Genomic DNA, 12,877 nt, shown 5'->3' on the forward strand with positions numbered 1-12,877 from the left:
CTCTCATCACTGCACACATAGAGATGCAACACTGTATATTGATTTAGGTGACATCAGTGTGGGTCGGTGGTATTATAACACTGGTATGAGCACAAACAGCAAACTGACATCACCAACAGTACAAATGTGTCAAGTAAGAACAGTGAAAAAGATGCATGACTCACATGCATCTGGAGTGTTCCTATCAATGTACTGGCTGAAGTCGACGACAAACTGGGTGTTGTTGAGTGACAACTTCAGCTCTTTGCAGTACTCCCTGAAGGAACAGTGTTGATCAGTTTCATCTCAACATTAATTCCTGCACAGTGAAAAGTGGGTTATGTAACAGTGTGGGGATCACTCACCTTGGAGCGATGTAGGTGTAACCATACTCATCAAACCTCTCCGGCTGTATGGTTTCCATGGCTTTTTGAAAAAACAAAAACACCTGGGTTAGGCAGATTTCAGCTGGACTGTGGAACTTTTGTCTCCCACTTCTGGCAGTGAAATGAATTACACAAACACTGTCGATGCATGCTTATGTCAAATGCCTGCAGGTGAGCTCGCCACATGTCCCATGCCCTGAGGAGTGCCCTCTCTCTTTTTTTTTTAATCTTTACTGAACACAAGTTTCTTTTTTTATGTGAATCATGCAGTCCAGAAACTTTTCTAATACACTTCCTAGGATTTTTCACCATAGCTTCCGCCACACTCCTAGCTGCTGCTACGCCACTATGGTCTCCCCCTACCTCCCCTTAAGCTCCAGCTGGCTGATGTAAAACACATCAATCTCGGTGCGCCACTGCAAGAAACTCGTCAAAGACACCACAACTCTGAATTGTGTTTTTTTTTTCCAAAATAAATGTCTGTTTTGATGTTCAGTTTCTGCTTGTTAAATATAGACAGTCTTTTCAAAATACATTTAGGACATTTGTAAAAAAAAAATGTTTTATAAGTTGACTGTCTTAGTTTCAGGCAACAGACATATGTGGTTAGGTTAAAAAAAAAAATGGTTTGGCATAAAATAAGTACCTTTGTCACTAACGTAGTGCAATGGTACTTGAAATGCGTGACATATGTCATCGGGCATACGTCACTAGCATAATATGCTACACATACTACTACTTTTGGGTTCACTCAGGACACAAACAGCAGACTCCCGGGTGTAAGTCCAAAGTATGTTTGACCCATCCCTCCATGCCACCTTATCCAGACTTTCTTGCTTTGATATTGTTTTAGGTTGTGTGATGTATTCTGTTTTGCCTTTTTACCCTGTAAAGGACTTTGGTCGACCTGGTTGTTTTAAACGTGCTATATAAATAATGTTGACTTGACTTGCACTTTATATAATGGTAGTTAGCCGAAGCATCAAAAAATGTACCCGCCCGGTGCGTCTCATACTACTACCGCTAAAGGTTGCCCGTGTCTGATGTTGAGGGCTGCTGACCAAATGTCAGTATTTGACAAGTTGGGAGTGAGACCAGGTTGGCAGTACAGAGTGCTTTTCCGGGCAGCGAGAGGTTTAATCAGCATTGTGTGAACCTGTTTGGCAAGGGCCTGTAAGAGCCCACTTGAGCTTTAAGAGCGTGATCTCTGTTTATGAAATGATGTAAATAAAACAAAATGATGTAAATGCATTGGTATCTGTGCTGCATGAATCCAGAAACACTTGACAAGTGGATGGTTATATCCAATTTTAAGAAATGGACACATTACACTGCAGCTGAGCCCCCCCCCGCAACACACTCACACATAAAATATTGGACAGATATGAGGTGATGGATTAAGGTGGAGAGTGTGCACGGAGGTGCAGTGGGGAGGCATGAGAGAATAACTGAGTGAGAAATACTTGCCTTCTTGCCCTGCAATGACCCCAGAGACAGAGATGAGGAGAGGAGAAAGTAGGGAAGACAAAGGATGAAAAAAAAGTATTCATCATCTGACAAATGAAGTCATATCTTGGAAAATATGCTGAAAATAGTGAATATTTCCCACAGTACGTAATAAAACACAGCAGTGAGAGAATATTAGATCTAATAGAAAAACTTTAAATGGATTGAGTGCACTTTCTAGAAATGCAGAACAGTGAATGATCAGAGGGGGACGACAGCAAGAGAACGGCACGTAAACATACAGTAGTAATAAGGAAAAATTCCTTCCAATCTATGCTTTGTCTGCCCTGGCTCTGGTTTTCATTTAAATAGTATCTGGTAATTCTTATCTCGTAAATGACATGTCAGGCATGGATGGCCATCATTCACTGGTCTTTTAAAATGAAGACATTTTGGACATTGCCTTTAAAATACACTGAGTCGTGTGGTGTTGTCTGCGAAAAAAATTACTGGGGCGCTGAGTTTCCTCGGGGTCATGGAAATCTGGTGCAGGATGAAACGACGTCCTTCACATAAAACATAACAGGCAGATTCATTGTCCCTCTGTCTCTATAGACTGGGCAGGGTGTCTGCGTCCAATTGCTTTCCCCAACATACATTCTTTCTCCTCTTTCTTGCTCTTTATTTCTCTGTCAGCATCCCTTCAACCCCAGCATTAGGTCATGTATTCAATGCATGCAGCGTTTCTGCTACACGGATAAAAACATTTCCATCCATCACACCCTGGACTGGGATAATGTATTCGGAGGACAAGTGGCTGCTGCAGAAAAAGTGGTAAGATGGATCGAGGTATTGGTGGTCTGGCTCCAGTTTGAAACTCTATATGGCTGTGCAGAGAACTTTAGAGTCCCCAACTCCCTATCTGAGTGGTCTGTGGCAGCAATGCATGGTGTGTTACTTTCTTTAACAGGCCTGTAAACGTTCTGACAGTCTTTATGGCACAGTGACAGACTCGTTATGGCAGAGAGGGAGTGCTACAGAGGCCGAAACACTCAGTCAAAATCTCATCTGTTGGAATAACTGCGCCATTAGCCGTTTATGCTTCGTGGTTTCACATCAAAGTTATGAAAAATCCACTAAAGCCAGATGGTTATGTGCTGATTCTGGTGTTTTCCCTCTAATTATATCCCACGATCAAAGCGGCTATCCGCCGATGCATCTATAAAGTCGTGATTAAGCTTTCAAACTTCAGAGTTCCTCTATCCATCTATCCATCCATGCAAATAAACAGCTGACAAACATGGAAGAGCATCACATGGCAAGACAGTTTTCAAATAACAGTGACTACTTGCCCCAAGGTGAAGCTGTAAGGGTCCAGTTTGGAAGCAGGACAGGAGAGAAAAACTCGCATCAGAATCAAATGCAAACAATTGTACAAAGCTGCGCATACAGTATGTGTAAGAGTTTGAAAGAGAAGAAATATGAAAGAGTTTTGTCCTTGTGATTATTAGCTGTGTTCTGAGCTGTTAGGAGAAGCAGCCAAAGTGGATCACGCAGCTAGACGGCCTTGAGAGCACAAAACAAGCAACAGAAAAAAAAAAGAAAAAAAGCTGAAGATAAAGAAAAAGGGAGGAAGGGAGGGGGATGTAGGAGGAATAAAGTGAACTAGGTGAGGACAGGTTTACAGATTAGACAGAGGCCGATGAAAACAGAGAGACAGATGGAGAAAACAATCCAGAGTAAAGTCTGTCTGATTCGGGAAGCCTTGGAACATTTAGGAAAGAAAAGATGGACTTATGGACAGGGAGGTAAAAAGATGGATATGGACATAGTGTGAAAGGGATGCGGAGAAGGGGGGGGTTTGTAGGAGAGGCGGTAATGAGCAGGGAGAGGAGGTGAGGGAGATTTCGTCTTCTCCTAAGCCAGAAGGGGGGCATGAACAGGGGAGTAATGACGGAGAGAAGAGCAAAATGTAGACAAGATCAAAAGAGCTAGCGCTCGGGCTGGGTGTGGGAGAACGAAAGCATGTGGATGAGTGTGTGTGGGAGTGCAGGGCGACTGACCAGTGGGTTACACTACAAAAGGAAAGCACTGTGGGGATCTGCTGATCTGAGCAGCAAATACAAAGGAGTGGTTGTGGTCCCAGCGAGGAGCGAGTAATGCAAAGCCAGAGGAGATACTCGAGAGTACGACCCAAAGAAAGTATGCATGGGAGTTGGTCTTGAGGCACAAGCAAAATTAAATGTGACTGATTTGTTTGCACACTGATAATCAAGAGGGTGTATGCTGTACTTACACATTGCTTTCTGAATGTCATCCCCCAGTTTAGCTTGAATGAAGTGTTCACTGTATTTAGGCAGTACGAGGGCCAGGCTGTAGAGAAGACAATCACAGTCACACTGATGACACAAATTTGTGTTTGGAGGTTGTTTAGGAAAATTATTTGTTTTAGGAAAGGTCATTCAAAGCATGCAATGTTTTCCAAAAAGCTCTGTGAAGTGCTTTTAGTACTTTAGTAGCAGCTGATTAAAGGGATTTTATATCAATCAAGAGGGAAAAAAACTGATTAAGGTTTCCATGTTTTATTAAAACAGGGACGCTTTTCTGCACGTTCAGTAAAAATCAAAAGCAATCTCTCAAATGTATTTCCCATTAACTAAGCAGAGCCTGCTGTTAGAAACAAGAGAGTGACCCCTGTTGGCTTAAGAAGTGTCCTCCATCAGCTGGAGTGCTCTCAGTAGTTAGTGGCAGTGAATTGTCTTAAGTGACATAGAAACAGCTTAATGTACCATAAAGAAATATTGCAGAAGTGCTGAGTTGGCTCACCTGTAATCTGTTCCATTGACCGGCGCAAACGTGTAGGTCCTGACTCCTCTATCGATGTACCTCTGCCGAAGATGATATACACAGGGACCATCATTCAGAGCTGCTTTGTAATGCCAATGTAAGTAGTGCAAACATTTTTTAGCATTCAGCAAAAAATCCAGGACAAAATCAATATTTATTTTACACATGTAAAAATCCCATCTGTATAAAATGCGACTACAAATGAGATCATAAAAAGACGATTTTCAGCTCTAACGTTCTGCAGCTCATTTGTGTTTTCTCTTTACTGTGTGTTAGTGGACGAATATTCTGAGCTTTCCTCACAGCAAGATGAACGTTCATGACTGAATATAACAGTGAACAATGTCTTCTTGCAGCAAGGAATATTACCACTTTGAATATGTAGGAGCATAAAAGACAATTGGAAAGTATTAAGTCTGCATCTTTTAGAAATGTTTCAATTAAATCGGTGAACTAACAAGAGCAACTAGCCTAACAAATGACATATAGTTAATAGTGAAACTAACTACTGCCTTAATATATCAGATAAATTAAGTATAGTGACATCAGTCACAGTTTATTCATTTAATTGTTCCAGTTGCACATTTTCCTTAGTACAATGTAGAGCAGGGCGGTATACTGGTTCATACATCAATTTTTCAATACCATCATACTGCTACACAGCAAAGACAGTCGCTGAGGTGCAATCTGTAATTGTTTCTTATTGACACAATAGAATATTTGAGGTATTTCTTTTTAAATACTTAAATACTTTGAACAGATGTTTATTGTGGTTTATTCTACTGTCAGGAGTAGCCTACATAAGATATACCAACATGTTAATTATTGTTTTTATTAATTAATCATGTACTTACTGAGGGCTTTTATCACTGTGTTTCAACACAATCTTAAAATATTTTGTATTGAAAAAGGAGCAGAGTTGAGGTTTTTAGGCACATCAGTTTTGAAGTTTTGTTCTTGCAGTTTGCCCAATAAGAGTTGTTTACTTTCTGTTTAGTGCATTCTGATTCCTTCATTACTATATGATGCTGTGGGGCCAAGCAAAACGCAAAAAGTTTTTAGTATATATGTATATGATGATGTTAAAATGTTTTTATGATATTTTTATCTAGTCCTGACAGTGGAATAACCCATTATAAACCAATACAAAGGCCCAGTCATGAAAAAAAATAAAATAAAAAACTACTGTCATATAGCGTGAAACTGCCAGAATCTTAAAAAATACCATGAAACAAATTTTTAATGAAACCACCCAGCACTAGTACAATGGATAAAATGTTGCACTGAAAATACTTGTTATTTCAGTTGTGCAATATCTGTGAATATTTCTGCAAAAATACTGCAAATTCTGCAGCTGCAGAGCAGAAGCAAAGAAGAAACAAATTTAAAGTTACAAGATAAAGTTCCAAGTACAAACATACTCATGTGTAATATGTTAACCCCCATACAGTATTTTCTCTTACCTCATCTTGAGTTTTCACCAGAGTGTCGATGGTACGTTCGCCTGTCTCACCATCGATCATCATTCTCCTGATCTACAGGGAGAGACCAAGACAGACAGGACAGACAGTGTATGTAGTTCTAGTGTGACTGGATCTGATTTAGTGAGTCTCAGCTGATTTGAAAACATTCTGTCTCATAAACTCATGCTAACGGGTTAAGGGACACTAAGTAAATCATTTGCAGGGACTGCTCATGATGGTTTTATGAGGAGACGAGCGACATCTGGCACCTGAACACCTGCCTGCATGCATATCCACCTCGCTACTTTTGTGTGTGTGTGTGTGTGTGTGTGTGTGTGTGTGTGTGTGTGTGTGTGTGTGTGTGTGTGTGTGTGTGTGTGTGTGTGTGTGTGTGTGTAAAGCAGAGGGGATTATTATGTATCTGCACACTCTACCTCCACTTTGATGTCATTCTCCAGCTCAGCATCCAGGAAGTCCAGTGTAACAGGTTCCTGGAATTTAGGATTCTGTGGAAAAGGAAGATATTTCAGTGTCAAGTTTCAAACATACCAAAAGACAGAATATCAGGATCAATGTGACCAAAAAATGAATAAAAAAAAACCTTTAGAACCCTGACACACCAAGCCAGCAGTCAAGAATCAGTCAATGATGGGCCGTCCGTGAGTGTTTGTTGCTCAAGTCACTGAAATATTTTCTGATGGTTTGTGTTATTGTTCACTGGCACACAGTAAATATGCTCTATTCTTTGAATATTAGATCGTATATTAGGGAACTTTTGTCAGGTTTGGGAGCATTTTTGAATTAAATAAAAGATGGAAATAGGTGCCTTTAACATGTTAGGGGAGGAAGATTTTTATTTATTTTTTCTTTTTTTTATTAACGTCACTCAAAGGGACACTGCATCTACTATCTAGTATGTAACAAATGATGACAGACTGTTATGTTTAGGTGCTGATGTATGTATGTTGTTGCTGTTGTTTTGTTGTTTGTGTGTGTTTTTTTTAATATGGTTGTATCATTTATATTGAAGTGTCTGGTTTTCTTTCTTCATATGACATTTGACTGATCCAAAATAATCTAAAATAAAAACTTAAATGACAATAAATAAATAACTAAAAATATTGGATTGTGTTGTTGTTGACTACTGCCTTCTGCTGTTATGAAGAGTTGCGTCCTCTCACGCAGACACAGAATACGTGCTGGTTGGCCGTCACTTGTAGTCTCTCTGTTGTGTTCATGTACAACTTTTTGGCAGAGACACAGGTGACTTGAGGCAATGCTACAGAAGGCTTACGCCAGTTCTTTGATGTCAGGTTGGTGTGTCTGGGCCTTCAGGCTTATCCTGAGTCATTTAGCTGGAAGCAAAGTTTAATATGTAATAACCCACTTTGATATTACTCTATCTAAACCCTGCCGAGTTGATGGAGAGAAACATTATAAAATTCGGCGGACCATTTTACAATTTCTATTCAGAGATTGGTTCTTACTTTGGCAATCAGCCATTGAGAGGAATATCCCTGTGCATTTTAGTACTGAAATCGCATTGAAGAAAATATAGAGGACTTATTATTTGAGCCACAATATTCTTTTGTATTCAATTCAGGAGCAATGCCAACCATTAACCCTAACACATGAATCCAATCAAATCCATAGGATAAAAAACAGAAAGGACCATATGGCAGCGTTTTGACAACATATCTGTGACACCAGATGCAGCTGAATCAGATCTGATACAAAGTGACACGGGACCCTATTAATGTCCTCTCTTAAAAACCCTATACGTCTGAGTGGCTTTATGGTGGTATAAAATGGTAGCAGTAATCTAGTGCTTCTCCATAAAACAGCAGTACATGGAATCTGATACTAGTCTGTCCTCCGCAGCGTTTGTTCACTCTGTGACTTAAAATGTGGGGTGATGCAGTGAGAGCACACTTGTGTTTTCTACAAAGTTTCTAGTTTTTATGTTGACATATGCAAGTGTTAAGTCCAAAAAGTAACTAACTATGTGCTTCAAATTTAAAGTCAGGGAGAGAACAGGAAGTAAAACTTTGCTTTTGTCACAACAAAGCTGCAATTCTTAAATAAACTTCTAGTATATAAAGTGTGAATCAGTACACGGACAAAATAATTAAAAAGCAGGAGTTGAGTTTCTTACATTTGATGGTAAGTTAAATGAAATGAAGCAGCAAAGGAAGATGATGAAGATGAAGCATCTCAACATGAAAATGAGAAAAGAAAGAATAAAAGATCAAGAGGTACAACACTGGGCCATACAGAATGAAACATCAAACATACACAAGAAAGACAGGAGAGAATATGAAAAGAGCAAAAACGGGAACACTGGATGGTGTGAACAGTAAAGTGGAAAAGATCAAATGAGAAATAAGGAGTGAGAAAAGAAGAGCAATGAGATTAGAAGAGAATAAAAGAAAGCGAGAATACTGTTAGTGTCAGCAAGAGATTTGTTGAGGTGAGCTCGGGTGTCGGATCAAAATAAAAACGCTGCTGCATCTTGCGAGAATTGAGTGATGAATATGAAATATGCACCAACATAATCAAATACAGAAAGATCCACTGCAGAGTCAGACAGTGGGAAATGTTCAAAGGGCCGAAGGTCATAATCTGTATTCACACATTCTCCCATTTGGCTGATTCAATAAGACATGAGTGATTGACAGGCAGCCCTCTAAGCCTCACACGCACACACGCATGCACACACAAACACACACACACACACACACAGAGTACAGAGTACAGAGTACATAGTACAGAGTTGAATGGATAAAAAGTAATAAAAATGCTGTATTGCTTGAATGCTACACTAAATCAAGATAATTCTAATGATGCCTTTGTGTATTATAACAGTAAGTTTGCTCTCAGTGGGCACCGCTTGACCTGATTCACATTATCAGTGATATCAATACCATCCTCTTCCCACTGTATTTTCAGTAATACCCACATATGCAAATTGCACTTCTAAAATTTAAAGTGCAACAAGGAATGGGTTTGCAGAAAAATCGAGGCGAATGCTAAGCTAAAATAGTCAACAACGCTAATGAACAACTTTTGTGGAATTGTTGATTTGTCCCCCAAAAAGTCATTTTCTGCACAACTACAGCTCAAAACAAGTATTTTTTTTTAGATTAGTCAAAGCCTTTGTATTAGCTTAACTATTCCTAGTTATGTAATGCCAAATCATCCAATGCTAGACCATTAAGAATGACTTTATCCCCTCATTTAGGCTTTGGAGGTGACAGACAAATCAAAAGGATTTGTGCTCACACAAATGCATGTACACAATTACAAAAAACACACTTTCACATGTGAAATGATTTTCATGACAAAAGCCACAGAGAGATATACAATCACTTCAGCTTTAGGGAATTTACACTTTAGGTTGTAAATAAGTCATGGCGATGACTGCTACTGCACCAACTGAAAATTCTATCTATGGGATGACAATACATAAAACTCTACACCGCTACCTCTAAGAACTACTTCTGTTATCTAAAGTACTTCTACTTTGTCTCACCTCATGAAAAGTGACAGCATACTTATTATTGAGCCTGAGCTTTCTGTTACGAATCCTTTCCTAGGAAAGTTATAAAAAGATGCACGGTGATGCATTTTGTTGTTTTAGAAGTGTGGGGGGTTGGGTTTTTGAACTAAAGCAAACCAAAAAAAAGGAAAAAATACTGTTTTAAAATACATACATTGAGTCACTCCCAGCTGCAACTCAGCAGGTATTTCTACACACACATACAGACACAAACATATGCACAGCTTTGACCAGAGTTAAGCGTTCCAGTCTGTGTGAAAAAATTGTGAGGGGACAAAAAACAAGAGGAAAATCCCCTTAATTCCAGAGAGAGATAGAGAAAGAATAAACAGCTCTGCAACATTTCTTATCACTGCATGAAAGGGGAATACCAGAGGAACATAAACATGTAGACACTGATAAATATCCTGAATGCCTAGTTACCATAAACGACTTAGCAACGCCATCACCTTCTTGCTTTCCCTGTTTTACTCCTACTCTGTAGAAATAACGCCTGTTTTCCTATTGCACTTGATATTACCCTGCCAATAACATCTTTTAAATTTAGAATTAAAAGTATACTGCCCCTTTCAATAGCAGCACGCAGGTGAGGTCGGGACTTTATGGAAAAGGTAGCGACTAGGTGCTAGACCATAAGCAGCTCCTATTAGAGAGGAAGCCACTAAAATTGTAGCACCGAAAGACTCAAATATAACGAGGACAAACGGCAAGTGAACAGAGCTCATTTCAAAATGATGCTGCTTTGGGACACCCACTAGCTCACCTGGTAGTGCGGGTGTCCCACATATAAAGGCTATGAGTGGGGATGAGGTGCGACACAGCGGTGGCCGTTGTCGGTTGGACAGGTCGGTTTTGCTGAAGTATCAGCTTGTTCATCTAAACAAAGGTTCCTACCGCTTGGGTCAAATGGGATTTAAGACCTTTTAAGACTTCTTTATTGCCACTTGGAATAAAATTCAAGATAATTTTACAATAGTAAATGTTGAAGGGAAAAAACAGGAGAATTTTATTTTATTTTTAAAATAAATATTGAAACATAAAAAATTCTTACTTTTAAAAGATTTATTTACAATATTTTAACGCCAATTAAGGCCTTATACTTAGATTAATGGATTCAATAACTCTTAAGACTTTTTAAGGATGTGCAAGAACCCTGATTACAACAAATGTAGCGCTCCTGCAATAGTAGCATACAGAGGAGAGGCCAAGTTTGAATGCTGTGTAGTGACACATCCAGCATAGTATTTCTTTAAATTCTTCAAATTCTTAATTTCTGCATCCATAAATGTCTGTATTAAAGGCTTACGTTGTGAAGAAATGTGAATTTTTGGACAGGATCGATGCGAGTGTCTTTCCAAGGTTCCACTGTTCCAGATGCAGGAAGGGGCCACTCTGAACATCATGACCCCAAACACAGAACTCAGTCCTGGCAGCACATGGCCACCGTGCAGCCTGTCAGAACGTGCTTGCCTCGGGCTTACGATGGTGGGTGGGAACTCCTTGTGGGGTCATGACTAATTTTTACCAGGTTGCATCTTAATACCTGCCAGTGGCTAAAAGTCCTGTTGCATTTTTGTGAGGGCTTGTAAGTCTACAGGCCTTTGGCAGGTTAAGTCATGCAGCTTAAAACTGATATGGTGAGTGACATTTGCCACTTGAACTTCTGGTGGAACTGTTGGATATTTCCATCATGTTTTAATTTTAAGTCTTATTGTAAACATACTCAAAATTGTTTGGTGAATTTAGTTGGCATAAAGCAAGATTCTGTGTGGTTGTTTGTTTGTTTTACGTGTTCAAAATATCTATCTATCTATCTATCTATCTATCTATCTATCTATCTTCTTCTGTTACAAAATGTAATTTACATAAATGAAAAACAAAAACGGCATTAGCATGATATTCCCATTGTGAAGCAAATTAAATTATATTCTGGGATGTACCACCCTCACACATTATCTCTACTATAGGCCACAGAGCTTCATTTCATCCTTCATTCTTAAACATATATGCCCGTTCACTGCCAAGTCTATGTATCTATTTCATCTCACATGGTAATGAGTGACCTTCTAGCCGACATCTGAGGAGTGATGATATCAAGTCATACTCTAACCAGAGAATGAGTTCCCTTTATGAAGACTGATGAGGTGACGGCACACGGATAAAGTTTGAGATGAACCTGCACCATCTGCTAGCCTGGGAATCATTCACGAGCGCATGCAGTTATTGTGTGACCATGTAGGAGAGTCAGAATATAATGTGAAGCTTCAAGACATGGACCTGCTGAGCCACATGAAGCGACGCTTAGGGCCAGATGTCGTACCTTTGGCTGGAGATTGGGGTGTAGCAGGACATATCCATTGGGATCAATGGCAAAGTAGTATCCATTTGGACCAATCTGAAGAATAAATTGAAAATATACTGATGTCAGTACATGTACAGTGAAGAAGCCAAACAGCTGGTGATGTTGAAAAGTGTGTAAAGGAAGAGCCTCAGTGGTCCCAAAAAACAAGTACAACATGCAACAAAGGGGCTGTAATTAACGACAAGGACATTTTTATTTGCAAAGGATTTAATGAAGAGGTTAGAAAAGAACAACACATCTAATAGAATCCCATCACTTACTAATTGCACCAGAGGGAAAACTGCAAACAACCACGTGAGTCACAAGAGCTGCTTTGATAAATGTGTTTGTCTGCGTGCATATGATCACATATGGGTGTTAAACTCACTGTGAAGCGCGGTGTGAGCTTCTTGATGTCATCCAGAGACACGTCAATCCCCATTACGCCAAGAATCAACTGATTCTGGTGCTGAGAGACAGAAAGAGAGAAAAAAGGATGAGAAAAGGATAACTCTACTCATCAGGTCACACTACTGCTGACTCCACTCATCATTTATTTACCACACCTCGCCATTCCTGTCATCTTTGGTCTTGGTTTTATTGAATACAGGTAGTGTTCCAGTGATGACCAGACCCAGCTCCTGATGGGTGATTCAAGCAATTAAATTCAGGAATCTTATCATGTTAGAAACGGCAGAGACAGTACTTCAGAACAAAAAAATGACATACCAGGGCATCAAGATATACATTAGTCCACTGGACTTGTTTGGCCTGCTTGTCTGCAAGAACCATTGGCCTTCCCAGGACATCCAGGTACTCCTAAATTGGACAAACAATTTTATCAAGATTGAGGCTT

At 39.6% G+C, this 12,877-nt stretch overlaps 1 protein-coding gene across 2 annotated transcripts in view; it reads right to left on the reverse strand.

The window, feature by feature from the left end:
• LOC121950340 (voltage-dependent calcium channel subunit alpha-2/delta-1) overlaps positions 1-12,877 on the reverse strand; it is an 81,412-nt gene that overhangs the window by 16,033 nt on the left and 52,502 nt on the right. For both annotated transcript variants that reach the window (XM_042496301.1, XM_042496300.1), the window contains exons 15-24: positions 12,751-12,840; positions 12,588-12,662; positions 12,410-12,490; positions 12,001-12,075; positions 6,556-6,627; positions 6,122-6,193; positions 4,638-4,699; positions 4,108-4,184; positions 345-405; positions 165-256 (exon numbers count right to left, since the gene is read on the reverse strand). In XM_042496301.1, coding sequence (XP_042352235.1) covers positions 165-256; positions 345-405; positions 4,108-4,184; positions 4,638-4,699; positions 6,122-6,193; positions 6,556-6,627; positions 12,001-12,075; positions 12,410-12,490; positions 12,588-12,662; positions 12,751-12,840 — 757 coding nt within the window. The remainder of the gene's footprint in view (positions 1-164; positions 257-344; positions 406-4,107; positions 4,185-4,637; positions 4,700-6,121; positions 6,194-6,555; positions 6,628-12,000; positions 12,076-12,409; positions 12,491-12,587; positions 12,663-12,750; positions 12,841-12,877) is intronic.

Source organism: Plectropomus leopardus, chromosome 11 (assembly GCF_008729295.1).
Source record: "Plectropomus leopardus isolate mb chromosome 11, YSFRI_Pleo_2.0, whole genome shotgun sequence".
NCBI lineage: Eukaryota > Metazoa > Chordata > Actinopteri > Perciformes > Serranidae > Plectropomus > Plectropomus leopardus.